At 35.3% G+C, this 18,943-nt stretch overlaps 1 protein-coding gene across 1 annotated transcript in view; it reads left to right on the plus strand.

Moving 5' to 3' along the window:
• SV2C (synaptic vesicle glycoprotein 2C) overlaps window positions 1-18,943 on the plus strand; it is a gene marked incomplete at both ends in the record, with an annotated part of 80,208 nt that overhangs the window by 10,742 nt on the left and 50,523 nt on the right. Inside the window, one exon of the mRNA XM_083884415.1 lies at window positions 13,241-13,417. Coding sequence (XP_083740541.1) covers window positions 13,241-13,417 — 177 coding nt within the window. The remainder of the gene's footprint in view (window positions 1-13,240; window positions 13,418-18,943) is intronic.

The following is an 18,943-nucleotide window of genomic DNA, read 5'->3' on the forward strand; positions in this document are numbered from 1 at the left end:
CACCCTCTGGGAGTGGAACATTTTCATGGCATCCAACCTAAACCCTCTCTGGCACAGCTTCATGGCACCTCCTCAGGTTGTGTCACTTGTCACCAGAGAGATCAGTGCCTGCTCCTCTGCTCCTGCTTGTGAGGAAGATGTAGGCTGCAGTGAGGTCACCCCTCAGACTCCTTCAGGCTGAACAGACCAAGTGGCCTCACCCACTTCTCATAAAGCTTCCCCTTTAGCATTGTCATTGCCCTGCTTTGAACAATTTCCAATAGTTTATTGTCTTTTTTTACATTGTGACACCCAGAGCTGCCTCCAGCACTGGAGGTGAGGCTGCCCCAGAGCAGAGCAGAGCAGGACAATCCCCTCCCTTGCCCAGCTGGTGCTGTGCCTGATGTCCCCAGGACAGGGGTGGCCCTCCTGGCTGTCACAGCACTGCTGACTCATGTTTGACTTCCACCTCCCTCCATGGTGCTGCTCTCCAGCCTTTTGTACCACTTATTTGCGTAGAAAATTGAAGTTAAATAATTATTGCTCGTAGGTTTCTTCAAATCTGTCTCAGATTTTTTGTCTAAAATAATCGAAAATCTTTGGGCTGCTTTTTTGCTTATGACAGGTTATTTTCTGGCTCTGCCTATCCTATCACAGATCAGTAATTTTACCAGTTTAATCCTACAAAAGTAGCCAAAAGAAAGAAATTCTTTCCAAAGGAAAAGCCTGAGGGCCATGTCGATTTCACACATTTAATTTGGCTGTCACCTTCACTTTTTCCTCCCTGTCTCAATTACCGTGGGATCTGTGGTTGACAAAACATCACCTCTTAAATCAATGATTCAAAAGAGTTTTAGCCAAACTGAACATTTAAAATATGATGTTGCACTCTCTTCCAAGGCTCTGTTTGGTTAATTCTGCAGCAGAGCAGAGTTCACTATAATCGGGAAACTTTCACATTCTTTGTCCAGCTTTGAATCTTGCATCAAGTGCTGAGCTATGAATTGAAATAGAGAATGTGTGAGTTCCTTGTCAAGAAGGAGAAATATTTTCACAGAGAAAGTGTTAATGAACTTCCTTAAGACATGGACCAATCATTATTTAATGGCTTGATCATGACAGCTGAGTAAATATCTTCCTATGCATTTAATGCTTGAATTTAATCAATCAAGGATTTTTGAGCCTCTCAAAGTTTGACTTGTCTTTTTATCTTACACTATCCGTATGTTGAAGAATTGAAAGAAAATTGTATGTTATTATAGTAGCCATTTGAAATAGCTTCATGTTCCAGACCTTTGGCTTGTTTAAGGGAATGTTAGTGCTGAGAAATATAGAACAAAAATAATTTTTAATCTGCTCTGGCTACATTTTACTGAAGGTGTAATTTTTTTCCTAGTGGTGGATGCACCAATTTTCACTTGTTTCACTTGTTTGTGAAGTGTTCGCAAGTGTTGTACACCCTTGTTTCACATGTTTGAACTATCAGTTAATGATTGTTTCAAATGTGCAGAATATCACTGCATATCACATTTCATAGCTGATGCAAAATCAGAGTGGTTATATAGTATTATACAATAAATACTTACAAAGTAATACTTACAAAGGAATAATACAGAGTCATTGCTAGAATAGATGCATAAATATGACATATGTATGTTTCTTAAAATCTTCCCTTCATGCAAATGCTTTTCCAGCAAAAGCTATAATGGTAGTTAAGTTTGTCCAGGATACTCTGATTTACTGACATTTATAATAAAGTCTCTTGTTTGCATTTAGTCTTATTAATTTTACAATGCTTTGTGAGCCCTATATAGAAAAAGGTCTTGATATAAGGCAACAATATAAATATAAGATTTTGTAGTTTCACATGCCACCAACAAGGCCACAGGAGTCTGGGAGGAGTTACTCACAGATTTATTATGTGAGCAGAACTATGGGTAACTTAGAGAAATTCTATACATAATAATTTTTTTTTAGTAGGGAATCTCAGATTTTACACTCAGATCAACTTTACTTACTACTCACAATGCTAGATGGGCACTTCCATACTGCTAACTGGAAAGTGTTGTTCCCTGACTCTACTAAACCTCTAACATGTTTACACAGCATCTACTGGCCTGCTGGAGGAAAAAAACCCAAGAGGTTTTGATGACACATTTTGTATGTCCAGTTATTCTTGCTTAACAAGAAAATTTTACTCAGGATAAACATGTAATGGACAAAGCGTTTTCAACGACTCACAGATACCTGTTTAACAGGCACAAAGGTGTTTTTATATAGCTTTGTGTGGGGATTCAGAAAGTTGGGAGAATACTATAAAGTAGAAAAATTAAGAAAATGGTGTAAAGTGAAACTGGCTTTACATCCATAGTGTCAAAGGTCTGTATTTTCAGGATAGGTGAAAGTGGCTGTTTGCAAATTTCTTCATATCAGTCCATCTGGACTGAAATTACTTGCTTTATACTGGCAAGAAGTAGAGGAGCATCTTCTATCAGTTTGAGGGAGTATGGATGAATATAACCCATGTGATATGTGACTGTATTGTGCTGCATATTGCTTTTGTCTGGCATTTGTCAGACCTGCTCATTTTCACAGAGAACAAGCATTTTCCTAATCCATTAGAATTCAGGGCAATTTTCAAGGTTAGTTCTGAAGTTGCCACTAGCAAGTCATGTTAAATGGATATTATAAACTGATAGACGCAGTCATCTAAAAAATTTTCCATTTAGACATTATAACAGTGCCTCCTGGTACTATGGTAAATACATAATTAAAAAGGCTGTTTAACTTCACCAGCACCTGCAGGTGTATTGGCAGCACAGAGAAGATTATTCTGATCCATTATTCTTAATTCTGACACTGGATTATTTAATCTGTTTCGTTGGCTCTTAATTGGAAGGTAGAAAGAAGATATGGCATAAAATACTCATTTCTCACTCTCATGCAGCTCTCTGCTAGCTGAGGTAGACCAGGCATCTTGTCAGACACTGGGAAATGTGTGTGTTTCAGACCTTTATTAAATTTGGTAGCTTGTTTATGAGCAAGTCCAGCCTAATTCAATATCTGTTTCTGAAAGCAAAAGGATGGTTAGGTTTTAGGGTTTTTTTCTTTAATTTTGTTTGGGTTTTTATTCTGTTCCAATTTTTTTTTTAAGTGTGATTTTTGTTCCCCAACACTTCCAGTTCATTGGAACAATGATGGCAACAGCCACTGTATGGATGGAACAAAATAAAAAGAAGGTATTTTCTCCCATTTTTGAAGAAAGAAGTTCACTTCTGCACTGGGATATAGTTACAGAAAAAAAACTTAATGGCTAATTGAGCACTGGAAAGATAACCAATGGTTAGCTTAAATACTGAACAGAAACCACTGAGATTATAGTGTTGCTAATTTTCTCTTAGTACCAGATGTTTTGATTTACTGCATTGGATGCATCTCTTATTAATGTAGGTTTTTACACTTTGAAATTTTTGTTTTAATTCAACACTAATTAAAAGTTAGTGATATTCATGGGCTATGCTTTGTTTAGGGTCAGAAGCAGGACTAGTTGAATAAGAAATTAATATTCAAGCAATAAAACATGTGGCCAAAATGAACAGTTTTGATATGAAATGAGATGATTAGTGTAGATGACTGCATGGGCAATTTAAAGCTTTAGTGAAATATATCTTTTGGCTTTGAAATTTAATTAATCCTAGCTCATTGCACAGTGCTATGCAGTGTTCAAGCATATGCAGCATTTATAATCATTCTGATTCTCAGGACTGCCATGGAAGTGCATTTCAAATTGCAAAGTCACAGCAATTTCTACCATGACAGGGTCAATTCAGAGATGGACAAAGAGTGTATTGAATTTAGCATCTAAATCTGAGAGCAGAAAAATCCAGAGGAACCTCCACAGTTGCAGTGGGATAAAACAGGAATTAGGAGGGCTAGGACAGCTTAACTAGGTGTGTTTTATCCAAAGCCTGTCTGTAAGGATTTTCTGGCTGTGCCAGAGGGAATTGTTGGATCAAAGGAAAAGATAATGTGAAAATAGTATGTTCAATGATAGCACCTGGGGAGTCTGTCAACAGCTTCATGTCATCACCTGGGATTACCTGAGCTTATGTTAATGTCTATGCTCTATATCATATTGGTAGCTACCATCTTGTAAAATATTGTTTATTTGGGAAGAAAAATACCGTGTGTTGGTTGGTTTCTACAGTTCCACCCTGCTTAATTTGAATGCTGATTGACTATTTGTGTTGGAAATAGCAAGGAAATAGTGCTTTAGTGGCTTTTCTTTATAATGCATTGTTGATTTATCTAACCAAGTAATATCTGTATGAAATAGCAGTGTGCTGCTTTTTGCTGCAATAGTGACTGTTAGTATCCAGTTTATAAGTTACTCCAATGAAGAAATGGAATAACTACGATCAAATTTTTATTCTGATAAATCCGTTATGGAATAAATAAAAATTATTCTGGTATCTGGTAGGAGATAATACTTTTTTTAAAGACTTAAGTTATTGGCATGATAGCATTTTAAAAGTAGAAGTGATGATGACAATGTACTGCTGCCTTATCAGAAAATGCAGCTGTGAAGAAAATTCCTCATTCTAGCAAGTAATCTATTACCTGTCACATTCTCTGCAGCTACTGATCTTCTTCTATTATATTATTAATTCATCTAATTTGGATATGAGGATAAGAAGAAGCAGTTATTCCTTTTGTCATTACAGTATTTCAATTAAAATAATATCTGAGTACACAAGAGTGCATGTTACCAATGAAATAATACTCCAAAACTGAGTATTATTTCATTAATAAAAAAAAGCATCAGCACACCTGCTGGTGTAAATTTTAGATATATTGTAAGGTGAATGTCGCTATAAGGAATGTAGAACAAGAAAATTTGTTTTTCAAAAACTGAAAATGTAAAGGTCTAGAGCCATATTACCTTGGTCTGCACTAAGTATTTAAAAAAAAAATGTTCTCATTAGTCCAAGGAGGGGAAATATGCCAGCAAAATGCTTCATGATGGAATTAAATTGAGCCTTATGCCAGAAGCAGTGCAGGTTGTAAATCTCACAACTGAGGGACAGGAAACTAATCCAAATTAATCATATTAGGCATATAAATACAAAAATATAATATGAGGATGTCAGAGGAAATAAAAAACCCCTTATTAATGACTGAATAAAATTTGTGTGCATGATTGTTATGGACTCATTGATTTTTACATGAACAGTATTTCTGTTATAGGACTAGAAGAGTTTTAACCAAACAACACTTTCAGCAATGAGTTCTCATCTTTGTGATTTCCCTCAGGATGGATCTACAGGGAGTAGATTCCTGAGACATGAAGACATGAAAGTTGTGTTCCTGGGGAAAAAAAGAACTGGTCTTGTTTTGGTTGTTTTGGGGTTTGTTGTTGTTGTTGTTGTAGGTTTTTTTGTTGGTTTGTTTGTTTGTTTGTTTGTTTGTTTGTTTGTGGGGGTTTTTTGTTTTGTTTTGTTTTGTTTTGTTTTTGTTTTTGTTTTTGTTTTGTTTTGGTTTTGCGGGGTGGGGAGGCATTGGTTGGGTTGTTGTTTTTGTTTTTATTTTGTTGTCTTTATTTAATGGAGAGGATAGAACAGCTCTCACTTCTCCTTTCCTTCCAAGAAAAAAAAATTCTTGGCTCATCTTGGACCCTTTGACCTTTGGAAAAGCAAGCTGATCAATTTGGTTAGCCAAAACTCAATGTTAAATTGAGACAAATAAATTGTAGGTATTTGTGAGTCTAAACTTTAGGGGACGTAAAGTAATGTATTGCCATATTTTGTCTTGCATTATGTTCTTTCTGCTTTCTAAATATCCCAGAAGTCCTATCCACCCAGTTTCAGTTGTTTTTCAGCAATATTGGAGGCTCTATATTGGCTTCTATGTCTATTTCCCCTTTTGAGTTAAGTTGTCTGGAAAATTTGGACTTAATTCCTTTGAAAAGGAAAAAATCATGGAAGAAACCCCCAGATTTGTGTTCTTTTAAATTTCCATTTAATGTTTTGTAAATTATTAGGCTGTATATTTTGTTTTTTATTTGTGAGACTTCTCTGTAGAACTGTAGTACTAGGCTGCCATGCAACAATTTTCTTTTACTAAATCATTCATCAAATTATAATCGTTTGTCACAATATTACAAACCTGTGTGTTTTAATTGTGCCACTGATCATGTTTTTTCTCATTATCTTAAAGATCATAAAGAGGTTTGCATGAAGAACTGTTGAGGTACTTGCTCTTCTGTTTTCCTGTCTGTGCTGGTCAGCTGAGTATGATATTACTTTGTCTTGGTTTTGCTTTAAGTTCCATTTTCTTGATTTTCATGGTTGAGATCCTGTATTGCAGCTTATCAGTATTGTTTGAGAAAAGGATCATTTTGTGTGAACACTGGATAGAGTTCATTTTATTTTTATTTATATAGAATTTCTAGGTTGGTATTTGACTGAAAGTCATCAGATGTTTTGTAGGCATATTTGAAAATGGTGGTTGGGTTTGGTAGGGAGGTTTTTGCATATTTGTTTGTTTGGGTTATTTGGGTTTTTTCCTACTGATGGAGCATAGGGGGCTACTTTTTCTATTGTTTTAAATTGATTGCAGTGAGCTATCAGTTGTATGAGATGTATTTTATGTAGCTTGTACATTAGAGGATTTCTCTGAATTGTTTTTTTGTGTAAATACTAAAGAAACAGAATTTTGGAAATAAATAATTTTGAAAAGTAGTTTTGGGTTGGAACAATATATTTAGGTTTTTTCCCTTCATGAAAATACTAATGTTTCTATATTGCTCAACGAGTTTAAGAAGGGATGAGGTGGGATTTTTCTTTTTCAGTGGTCTCACTGGAATTTAGTATTTTCTTTTTTTCTTCCTTTTTTTTTTTTTTTTTTTTTTTTTTTTTTTTTTGTTTGTTTGTTTGTTTGTTTGTTTGTTTGTTTAAATTTAGATCTTTCTTTAGTTATTATGGAGATAAAGTTGTCCTTTTTTAATGGCTGTGAAGCATATCCAGAATGTGTTGTGAACTAAGCAGCTGAAAAAATATGCAGAAGCAAAATGGTCTGTCATGCCAAGGCTTGTCACTTTGGAATTATTACTGTTAGAAAACTAAGCACAGAGGTTACTGAGCTGCAAGTCTCCTTCTTGAAGGCCCAAGAATCACTGCAGCATGACAGGTGCTGTAAAAAGTTATATATTGAGAATGGGGAGCTTCAGCATTCATTTAAAAATAGGTTTATATCTTACATGTATTTAAACAGATAAACCCTATTACCCTGATTTCTAAAAATAATTCTCAATATTCAAGTGAAACTTGACTGTTGGTAGATGTATTGTAAGCCAAAGTGCAAAAAGCTTCAGAACAAGTGTGTAATTAAGCATCTCCACTAAAGAATATGACATTTCATATCGAAGCTTTTCTTGCAGTTGTCTTGAAAGGGAAGGCAGGAGGAGCGGATTTGTCTGAAAAGTTGTAATAGAGAAAGAGCCTAATATGCTGTGGCATTTTGGGGATTTGCATACATTGCATATTATTAGGGAAGAGAAGTCATTTAACATCTGAAGTTAAGACACAAAATGTATGAAAAATAGCTAGCATTTAGATGAAGGAAATCCAAGGCTTGAGAAGTCTTGAACTTGGAAAGACTCATGCAAAAGTTTAGTTTTAGTTAATATGGTGTCTACATCACATGTTTGTTGGAAAACAGTACCTATCAACTTTTTCAGATGGCTGAACATTTTGTATTTTACTTTAACCACTCAGATCCACACATTAAAATTTTACCATTCTGTATATATAGAGCTTGTTGTTTCACCACAGCAAGTGCCATTTAGAGAAAAGAAGAAATAGTTATTACAGAGAAATATTAGTTTGTGGCAGTTCCTTATGTATGAATATTGCAGCCATGACACTTTGTAAAATTTTAATAAAATTAAAATTTTATTTGTAATACTATACCATTGAATGGCATAATATTAAAAAGAAAAAGTGAAGACCACATATACTGAATAGTTTTAGACATCCAAAGACAGAGGCTGTAGAAAGTTTGCTTTTTTGTCAGTTCTGGAGTTATTACAGCTTTCTTATGTTTGTTGTCTTAATGGATAAGTGCTTGCCTTAATTACCTCCCATTGCAAACATTTAATTAGAGGTTATATTCGACAGTTGTTGCATGGGTTGCTCCTATTTTCTAAGTATTTTCCAATCAGAGAAACTATTAACAGACTATAATTAAATACAGGTCTGGAAAATTATCATCTTTAAACTCCAAATAAACTGTATTATCAGGGTTAAAACAAAGATAAATCTGGATATTCTTATATTCATTATACTACTTATAGGCATTGCAGTATTTCACTATGAATTATTATATCCTAAACAATAGCATATGGGAAGATCCTAGTACAAGTAAGTAAAACACTGGTTATATTCTAATTCTTAAAAAATTTGTTTTGCTTCATATGGAATTGCCTTAGCACCGCATTTATAACTGCTTTTTCCAAAATAGAAATAGTATTTTAATCTTATTTTAAAGATTTTTTTTGTAACATGAGTGCTTTTTCTGGCTGTATGAAACGCATTCCTCATTCAGACAAATTACCTAAACAACATAACAGGAAAAAAACCAACTACATGCTAGTTTTAAAACTGATTTATAATAGGTGTGTTAATGCAAAAAGTTAATCAGGGAGTCCCATAACCTCTGAGTCCCTCTACTGCAACAAAGTCTTACTTTTCTTTCATTACTATATTTTTCCTGATTAAATATACCTACAAACTGATTTCTCAGAAGGTTTTGTCTATCATTTAGATACCAGGCTATGAATTATAACAGATATCAGGAAGTAATAAAGTTATGGCAGCACAATGAGTAAAATACTGCTTAACTGAAGTGACTGAAGGTATTTGGTGTTATGTCATTGTTTAAATTGTCCATAACTAGCATTTGGATACTTGAGGGAGTTCTTGGTCAGCTGCTTTGTAAGGCTAAACTCTTTCTAACAGTCTGAAAGATGCTGTGTGCACATCCATTTAAAAAATATCTGGCCACCTGATAGCCAAAGTATGTGCATAGTGTGAAACAATTCCAGACTCAAATTCCCTTGTCTGAAGAGTGTGTAAGATCTATTATGTACATTTGTGCTCTGTGGGTGAAAATCGTCGAAGTATGTAAGATTTCTGCTGTAGAAAGAAAATGCAGGTTGGTTAAAACTTGTCAAAAGAACAACAAAAGGGATTATTTATTTTAGCATGTTTCTTTTCAGTTGCCATTTGCCTCTTCTCAGTGCTTTTCCATAAATTGAAAGTTTTAGATAGCATGTAGCATTTTTACCTTGTAGGGAAAATCCAAGAAATATGATGCAGATATCATTAGAAGTCTTTATATTTTGAAATGTTTGAAATTATGTTCTAAGATCAGACTGCATGTCAAATCAGTGTGTTCCTTCCACTGTATTAGCTGATTTCTTTAGAGCATGAGTGTGCTGTACTAAAAAAGAAAATGAAAAGCAGCCAGTCCTATGATCAGTATTAGCTGTTCAAAGGAGTACCACCCTCAGCATCACATGCTAAGTTGACATCTGTATACATAAATGTACACCCATACAAGTATTGTTTTGGTGATCAGTCTCTAAAGGCAATGAGAAAAGGGAACAAGGTCTGACCAACAACATGGTATTTAATTTTTACATATAGGAATTTATGCAAAATGTAATGTATGAATTATGAAAGATATGCAAAAAATTTAGTGTTTTATGTTATTTAGTGTTAAAAGAGATTTATATTCTGAACAGTGGCATAACACAATAAACAAGAGCTACAAAGCTTATAAAGGAAATGCTTGTGATAATCTGATGACAATAAAATGATCATTGTATCTCTTTGGTTACTTGCATCTGTTGGGTGATTGTTCAGTTGTTTTACATTGTGTTCTCTTTTGCCATTTGTTACTTTTATGACTTATTGTGAATATTCCTGCAGGGCAAAATGATCTTAAGAAAAAAAATGGAAGCTGAGAGGAGGAGCACTTCCTTTACATGATGCAGGAAGGGTTTAAACTAATTTTTACAGGGAGGAGAACTTCAATCTATCCCACTCCTAACATTTTGATGCCAGTGCCAACAAGAGATGCCCAGAATCTGGAGAATGTTCAGAATCCAGCAGGTTTAGATAAGGAAGAAGTTCTTCATTATGAAGGTGGTCAGGCACTGGAACAGATTGTACAGAGAAGCTGAGAATGCACCATCCCTGGAAGTTTTCAAGGCCAGGGTGGACGAGGGTCTGAAAAATCTCGTCTAGTGAGGACTGTCCCTGCCCATGGCAGGGAGTGGAAATAGATGGCCTTTAAGGCCATTCTATGATTCTCTTAAAATAAAGGGAGACAGAAAATACAAAATAAAAGTAAGACAGGAAAATTCACCAAAACATGTTATTTTTGTAGCTGCAGTAAGTTCAGGATGGAAGGGTTACAGAACTTTGGTCAAGGAGAGAGTTTGTGCAAAGACTACAAGGCAATTAGGAAAAAATTGGAGGCTAATATAATGGGAAAGAATAACATAATGCTGCAGCTCAGAGAGCAGCTTATTTATAGCAGTTTATTGACAGGATGAGAATATTATTTTTAGCAGCATCTTTTGAATGCTCTTTAGGAGAATTACATCAGTATAAGAGTTCAGAACACAGTACAACGACCAAAGGATTTCTCAGCTAGAAGAAAGGTTAAGTTTTTAAACTCAAGACTTGGAAACATTTTTCTTTCTTTGTTCAAAGTGTTTTGATATTTTTTGTGCATCACAAGGAATGTAAATTGAGAAAATTAGGGTTATTTGCATAGAAATATTTCAAAGTTATCTCTATACAGAAATAAAAGTCTATTTAATTTCCCTTCTCTATTTCTCGTATTAGTGTTGACTGGGAAAGACCAATAGTGCTTATAGAAAGGAATGTAATAAACTTCACCATAAGAATAAAAATTAACTATTTTTTTCCTTTTTGAAATCTGTCTGCTGGCCATGCAGCTATTTGACTATCTTTGTTACATTCTTTCCACTGCTACTGACAAGCAAGCAGTAGACCCGTTGGATGGAGTTTCCAAACTGCTCATGAGCAGAAATCCACCTGCAGCATGGTACAATAAGTTTGACCCCACAGGAGAGATCTTAAAGAAGTTGAATGAATTATTCTAAATTACCCATCAATCTTTGTCTCTTTAGGACCAGAAAATACATTAGCCATGTGCATTTACAGGGCAATCTCAACTAGTGGAATAAAATTTCTGATCAGGATGAAAAAGCTATCCAATAAATGGCTGCTCCTAAACACCTCTAAACTGAAACAGAATATCGTAATGTCTGCATCCTTCCTAGGGTAAACAAAGTAAACAAAAATGTCTTAGTAATTCTGCAAATTCTGGATTTACGCACATAAATCATCAGTATTGAAAGTATTTGATTAAAGTCTAAGAGCCCAGCAACAACTAGAAAATATCTATCGCCAAAAGTTATTTTTAGAAGACACTTCACTGTTGTTCTTATGAAGTTTGTTGTGTTAGCAATTCTGTGATGAGCAGCGTTGGATCTGTTACCTTTGTCCTGAGATTAGATGCAGCTCTGAGAAATCTGATTCAGTGGAAGATGCCCCTACTCGTGGCAGGGGACTGGAATTAAAGGTGGTCTTTAAGGTCTCTTCCAACCCAAACCACTTTATGTTTCTGACTCTATAATCTTGTTAATATACATTAAACACAATGTATATCCTATTTTTAAAATATCCTATTTTAAATTATGTCTCATAAGGAAACAGCAGTGGAAACTACTTGTGCAAAACGTGAGAGGAAACAGGGACAATTTAGGGTGTACAAACCCCTGCAGATGTCAGCACTTCAGATGTTATCATCTGTAATTCCAGGAACGGAAATACTGTTGAGTAAACTCTGGACTGATATGCATTTAACCAAGCCCAGGCATTTAAATGGATTTTTTTTTCAGCTTCCTTTACCATCCAATTACTTTCTGCAGAGCAGAGGTGATTCTTTTGAAGGCCAGAATTTCACAGCAATTAGAGTCCAGCACAGATGCTGGGGAATTTGTCCATTCTTGAGACTAATCAAAAGGAGACACATAACAAGGGTTTTTAGTAGTTTAATTTCTTCTAGCACCTTTGTAATTAATTCCTGTTCTGAAGAAGATGTAGATGATGGTAGCAGTATGCAGGATATATAAAACCTAACTGGGGAAGTTCAACAAGAAATTAGATGGAGAAAGAATTCCATGTATCAAACAAAATACAATATTAATGGTTCTGCCAATAACTTGGGAATTACTTTTTTCCTTCTGACAGTCTGCTCAATGTGTTGTATGTCTTTGTCAGATGCTCCATAGGGTGTTTGGAAAGGAAATTATGTACAATATGCTAAGATGTCAACAGTCAAAATGTTAAATATTTCAACTCGTCTTTCTGTGAGAATGTACATATGGAAAACACAATTTATGTTTAAAAAAGTCACCCCAATATAATTTTTCACTATGTCATTTTAATAAATGTAGCTAAACTGTAATGTATCTCTTCAAAATTATTGGGAGGAGGGAACAGGAAAAAAAAACCCAAAACAACCAATCAGAAACATTACAGTGCTTTTGTTTTAAAAGGACATTGCCTTTTCAAATAAAGAAATACACTGAATTAGGAGGGAGAAAAAAACAATTAAGATGGATGTCCTTGATTCTACAGATGGAAATTGTTCTCTGGTGGAAATTGTTTATTTTATAATTGATAAAAGATTTAGCTCATATTACTTCTTGTGATCCCAGTGTTTAATCCCCTGCAGGAGTGGTCATATTCTAGAGATGTTGAGACAAATTGCATCTGTAGGGGAAGTAATAATTTTTTGCAATATTTAACATGAATTAATTTTAATTCTGAAAAAATAGTGGCATTTTTCTCCTCCTATTCAGACTTATTTGCCTGCATGTTTATTTTTTTAGCTGGAGGCATCTTGTTTAATATTTATGTTAAACTTCAGTTTGATATTTATATTGAGTGTGTCTAGTACCAGATGACAAAGACAGTAGGAAATCTGTTCTCTCTAGATACTCTGCATATAATTTCTATTCAGCGAGAAAGGATAAAATCATCTGTATACTATTCTTTTTGTAAATATAGAAGGTTAACTGATTTTGGTGTGGTCAATTGTGGTCAATTATGTAGCTCACAAAAAATCTCTTTTTTGTATTTTTGTGTGTTACAGGTAGCATAGTGTACCTTGGAATGATGGTGGGGGCATTCTTCTGGGGAGGCTTGGCAGACAAGGTGGGAAGGAGACAATCACTCCTGATATGCATGTCTGTCAATGGATTCTTTGCCTTCCTTTCATCCTTTGTCCAGGGCTATGGCTTCTTCCTCTTCTGTCGCTTGTTTTCTGGATTTGGGTAAGCTCCTCTGGTTTTGCTCATTTTCACATTTCTGCGTGTTAATAAAACTTTTCTTTTTGCAAAAGCACATTATTTAGTGTAGAAATACAGTCTGTGTCAGCAGTGAGAGAATTAAGCAAGGTAGCTGCTACACTCCTAAATAACAAACTAAAGGGGAAGAATAATTTTGGGGGAAGACACAGACTGAAAACTGTGAGATTGAGTTTGTTCTTATATTGCAAAGGATTTGTTTTGTGAACTTGATCAGCTTGCTTCACCCTTTTATGCCTCAGCTTCTTTATGTAGAGTATGTTGTTCATTCAGCAAAATAACACTCTCCTCACAGGTGTACACGAAGATTTTGGTAATTTTGTAAAGTCTCTAATGTCTTTGTGTGCAAATTATTGTTTATAATACCATTGCATCAAGGTAGTCAAATTTAGAACTTTGTCCTAAACTGTGCCAAATGTTCTCTCTGAAAGAATGAAATTTATGGACCTGTGTTTTCTTTATTTTTCATTTAAATAACTTCTCAGTGATTAAATTTATAAATTTAAAATTTATGAGCAGAGGTGGAGATACATAAGTAAATTACCATGAGAAAGCCTCTGCCTTTACTGCACCCCTGGATGAACAAGAGCTCTGTTCTGTGGACTGCTTAGTTTAGCACTTCTGGTCATTGCTTGATACAGATTAAGGCTCCTAATTACAGCTCCAATTTAGACCACTATCAGTCTACTGAATAGACAGGATCTGGTGAGAGCACAGCAACTGTGTCATCATGCACATGAACTCCACTGCTTTTATAGTTTGTTGCCTTTATGTTACATAGCCATGGTTCAGCAATGCAATTGTGTGATATTTGTGTTTTGAGACATCCTTTGAACTGGTCTGAAGTAGGGTAGGGCTCTACATGAGTACCAAAAAGAAATTACCATAGTATTCAGTAGTTTTAAACCAATTTAGGAAGAGGAATGGAAGGACAAGAGGAGAGAGAAAAATTTGAGTCCTCTAGCTAGAAGAATCTCTTTAGTCTGTCACCACATTGTCAGATATGACTTTATAAGACAACAAGGGAAGTGGCAATATTCTAATTCCTAAAATCCCCAAATCCCATAGAAAAACAAAATTTAAAAAAATCCCATATCATAAGTCACCATCAGTTCCAGGAGCTATGCTTTTTCACTCCATGGAGAAACACTACAGATCATGTTTCATGACAGTTTCACTCTTCTGTGATCCTGGCAAAGTCAAGAAGCTTGTTGTGTTACTGCTTAGCCTGGCTAATTCCCTGGGGCAGGTCTGGACCCTTATGCTACAAAGGTTTGTTTTTTGACAGTCAGGTTTGGCTTTAACCTAAATTATCCCTTTCAGGGGGGATACAGCAGAATATGCATTTATTATGCCTCATGAGAAACTTGCCTGCACCATTTACTCCTCACCTGTCCAGGAGTTTTTACAGTAAGAGTCAGTGCCAATAGCTTTCCCATGTATGTCCTTGATTGGGAACCATGTTCTCTTGTGTACCCAGCTTATGATTAATAGTCCTTGGAGGAGCAGACCCTTCGTACCTGTATCCTACACTTTGGCCACTCTACTCAAAGTCCTCCTGCCTCATCTTTGAGAGTTACATGAATAGACCATAGGTAATTTGTCACCATGTGCTATATATTAAATGTACTCTCCGAAACAAAGCAAACTCCAAACCAATCAAATAACAACATCAAAAAAGACAGCATGAACTGCAGAGTCATTCCTCATAGCAAGTACTGCAGAGAGAGGATCATGGCTGGCTCATATTCACTGCTTTCTTCAGAGATTGGATTTTTCCACTGAATCATCCCTTTCAGATTGTATCAGGGTAGCAGCGTGAATGTCATGAGGTTTCTAGAAAAGAATCTGAGACCCTCAAGATGAGGAAAAGCTCACCTTGATGAAAAATGCTTGATGAAAAGCTCACCTTTCCAGTCAATGGGCACCTCACCAAATTGCCACAATTTCTCAGATATGGAGGACAGTGGCTTAGAAACTTCATCTTCTAATTTCCATCAGGACCCACAGACGTATCTTATCAGGTCCCATCAGTCTGTGTGCCTCAAGGCTACTTAGATGTCCTGGAACCTCATCCTCCTACAGTGGGATGTTGTCCTTCTCCCAGCTCCCCTGCCTTGCCTTCTACAACTGGTGTGAGTGGAGCTCTTTGCAATGAAGACTGAGGGGAAAAAAAAGTTGTTGAGTGCCTCAGCCTTCTCCATATCCAGGTAACCAAGCCTCTGGTTTCCTTTGGGAAAAGGCACACATCTTCCCTAGTCTGCTTGATGACATTCCACTGTACCTCTGTTTTCAAGGGATGATGCTTTGTTCCGGTAATTTTGTGTGATTTGAAGACCCCAATTAAAGAATTAGAATAATTTTAAGGAAAGAACTGAATGGTATGTTTTAAAGGCAGAATAGTATTGTTACTCATACTGGAGAGGAGTAGGAGATTTCCGGAATGGCAGAGAGTTATCTGGACAATTTCTTTTAATTAAAGATAATTTAAATATTAAGTACGCAAATTATATAAAATCATTTCAGTGTATAGAGTTTAAACTGCTCTGTTATCTTTTAGATAATAATAAAAAAATGTTAAGAAGCATGAAAAATAAATGTATCTAAGATTTTATCTTATCTATGATAAGAAGATTTTATTTAAAAATACTATAAATTATATTCTTCTCATAATTCCTTGCAGTGAAAATGTGTTTATAGTAGTAAAATGTTCAGGGAAAAAATACCTCTCAAACTACTTCTTTCCCCTATTTTTAATCTGAAAATACCCTAAGACTAGTAAAACTTTTGTAGGCAAAAAAAAGAGATTTTGAATGCAAACCAGTACAAATAACATCAAGATACTGCTGCATAAAGAGTATTGAGACATACAAAATTCTGAAAAGTAAACTTAAGTTAGATGAAAGAATGAAGAAATATTGGACAATCTGCAAAATAATTTCCTTTTCCAGAAAATAATATCAGAACTGTGGTTGTTGAAAGTCAAAACTCAAATGGAAATCGGATCAAAAATCTTGATAAAGGTCTAGGGGAGTTTAGACATGTTTTCCTACAAAGTGAAAAGATCTAGAAAAGAAACTGTAAGTTGTATTCATCATTAGCCATTGGGGGAAGGTGCAAACATTTATCATCAAAAAGCACCTTGTTGTGTCTGTCTGAAAATGCCACAGGAAAATTTCTCTGATGTAGAGCATGACTCACAACAGAGCTGTTGACTTGAATGAAGCTGGAGCTGTTGTCTGTTCAACACTACCACTGTAAAATATTATTCTCAGCTACATAATTTTATCACATTTATAAAAAATATTAATCTTAGCTATTAGTTTCATATTTTTGATACTGACAATTTTAGATGCAAATTTTTAAGGTACAACAATTAAATTTATAATAAAGTGATTAAAACTTCACTACAGATTTGTCCCAGTAAATTTCATTTTGGTTGCTTCGAGATATGCAGAGATTATACAATTTGGAGGAAAAAAGTCATGCTTATCCAGACCAAATATGACTTCTAAAATAAATCAAGTTTTCATACAGTGAAAACTAGCTGAAACAAATATCTGTTCATTAAATATAATTTGTCACCATGTACTATGGTGAACTACAATTTAGAAATTTTTCAGACATTTGCTCCTGGCAGAAAGTTATTCTTCTGAGCAAACTAAAAACTGCTAAATGAATGTTATTTTAAAAGCACACTTAAAAGCACAAAAAATATATTTTAAAAGCACACATACTTCCAGACTGCATAGATTTCTTTCTCTTTGCCAGAATTGCCAGTTTGGCCATATTTCTTCTCCAGACCCACAGAAATATGAGGAAACACAGGTTAGATGTTGTTAACTGATTTAACTAAGAACTATTATTTTCCCCTGCCTGTTATCCCTTGTGAATAAAAGTCTTTCTCAAGATGTATTAAGGTAACATTCCTTTTCCAGACTGCTTTAGACTATATTTCATTAAATCTGAGGCTCACCTTCAGACAGTTTCCTTCATCCTTCCTTAGACAATCTCTAAACCTTCCTGCAGTACTCCTATATTACTGAGACCTACCACAGAGTGCTGAGTTCACTATGGTAGAATAAAACTCATAATTCAGATATTTTCTCAAATTATTCTTGTTTTCATGGGGAATCAAAAGTTAGCAAAAATCCCAAACCATGAATGTAGTTTACTGTAACTTGCAGTTTTGAGGGGTTGCCTGTGTACGTCCACACATGCTGACTTTTACCAGCAGTTTTGTAAATTATGTCTAGTGGCAAGAAACACTTAGAGTTGTATATCCACCCCTTAGAGGCTATGACATGTAGGGTATGCAAGCAGCCTATATACATAGCAACTGCAAAAATGTTCCAACAGACATGTAGACCGTGTGGGATCAGGACAAGATGGTTGGCCTACATGGAGTTCCTTCAAATCTAGACCAACATCCAGCTTCTATAATTTTATGTCGTCAGTATTTAGTATCGTTTTCCTCTTCCTATCCACTTGTTACACTTCTTTTTTTCATTAAGAATACCTTGTATTCTCTCACTCTCATAAGGTTGTAATCTTCTGCCTCTGATTCCTTTTCAGCATCCAGCTGTGTCCTACCCAGGGCTATCCGTGTTTTTACACTGTGAGCTAATGAATAGCTCTGCAGGTGACTGGCTCCAAAGCTGATAGGCTATGCCAAAAGGAATATACACTTCTCAGTGAAGCCAAGTAAGCAGTTGGCGAGGTCTGAGCTTCACAAATAGCTTTGATTCAGTCCTTGCAGCTTCAGATGTGGATAAAGGTTGATGAATATAGACCTCAGAGAGAAGTGGTCTTCCCTAAACCTTCTCTTCTGTTCCCTAAGAGAAGACAATATTGTTATGAGGAAAGGAAGATTGCACAAAAAGGAGAAAAAGACAAAATAAGGGTAAATAAAGAGAGACTACACAACAGAAAAAAAGATCAAAAGAAATATTATAGAATCATAGAATTATTTAGGTTGGAAAGGATCTTTAAATCAAACCTAATACTGCCAAGTCTACCACTAAGCCTTATTCCTAAGCACCTCATCAACATATATTTTAAAACCCTCCAGGGATGGACATTCCATACTTCTCTGACCAGTCTGTTTCAATGCTTTGCAAACCTATCCATGATGAAATTTTTCCTACTATGCAATTCCTCTGGCACAGCTTGAGGCTGTTTCCTCTCACTCTGTTTTTTATTATTTAGAAAAGGAGAGACCAACCTGTCTACACCTCTTTTCAGGTAGTTGTAGGGAGTGATAAGGTTTCTTTTCTTATTTTCTCCAGATAAAACCAGTCATCCTGATAGTTTTTTACCCAGTGAACAATGCAAATGTCCAAGTCATGGGCTGCCAGTTTCTCCCTTCATGTGAAATGGCTGGGTATTCTCTTTAACCTGCCTATATATTCAAAATTTATTTATTGAAACATATTTTTTGCCTTTTATAGCAGTAGATGGATTAAGTTCCAGTTGGGTTTTGGCTCTACTGAT

This window comes from Zosterops lateralis (genome assembly GCF_965231275.1).
Source record: "Zosterops lateralis genome assembly, chromosome: Z".
Classification (NCBI taxonomy): domain Eukaryota; kingdom Metazoa; phylum Chordata; class Aves; order Passeriformes; family Zosteropidae; genus Zosterops; species Zosterops lateralis.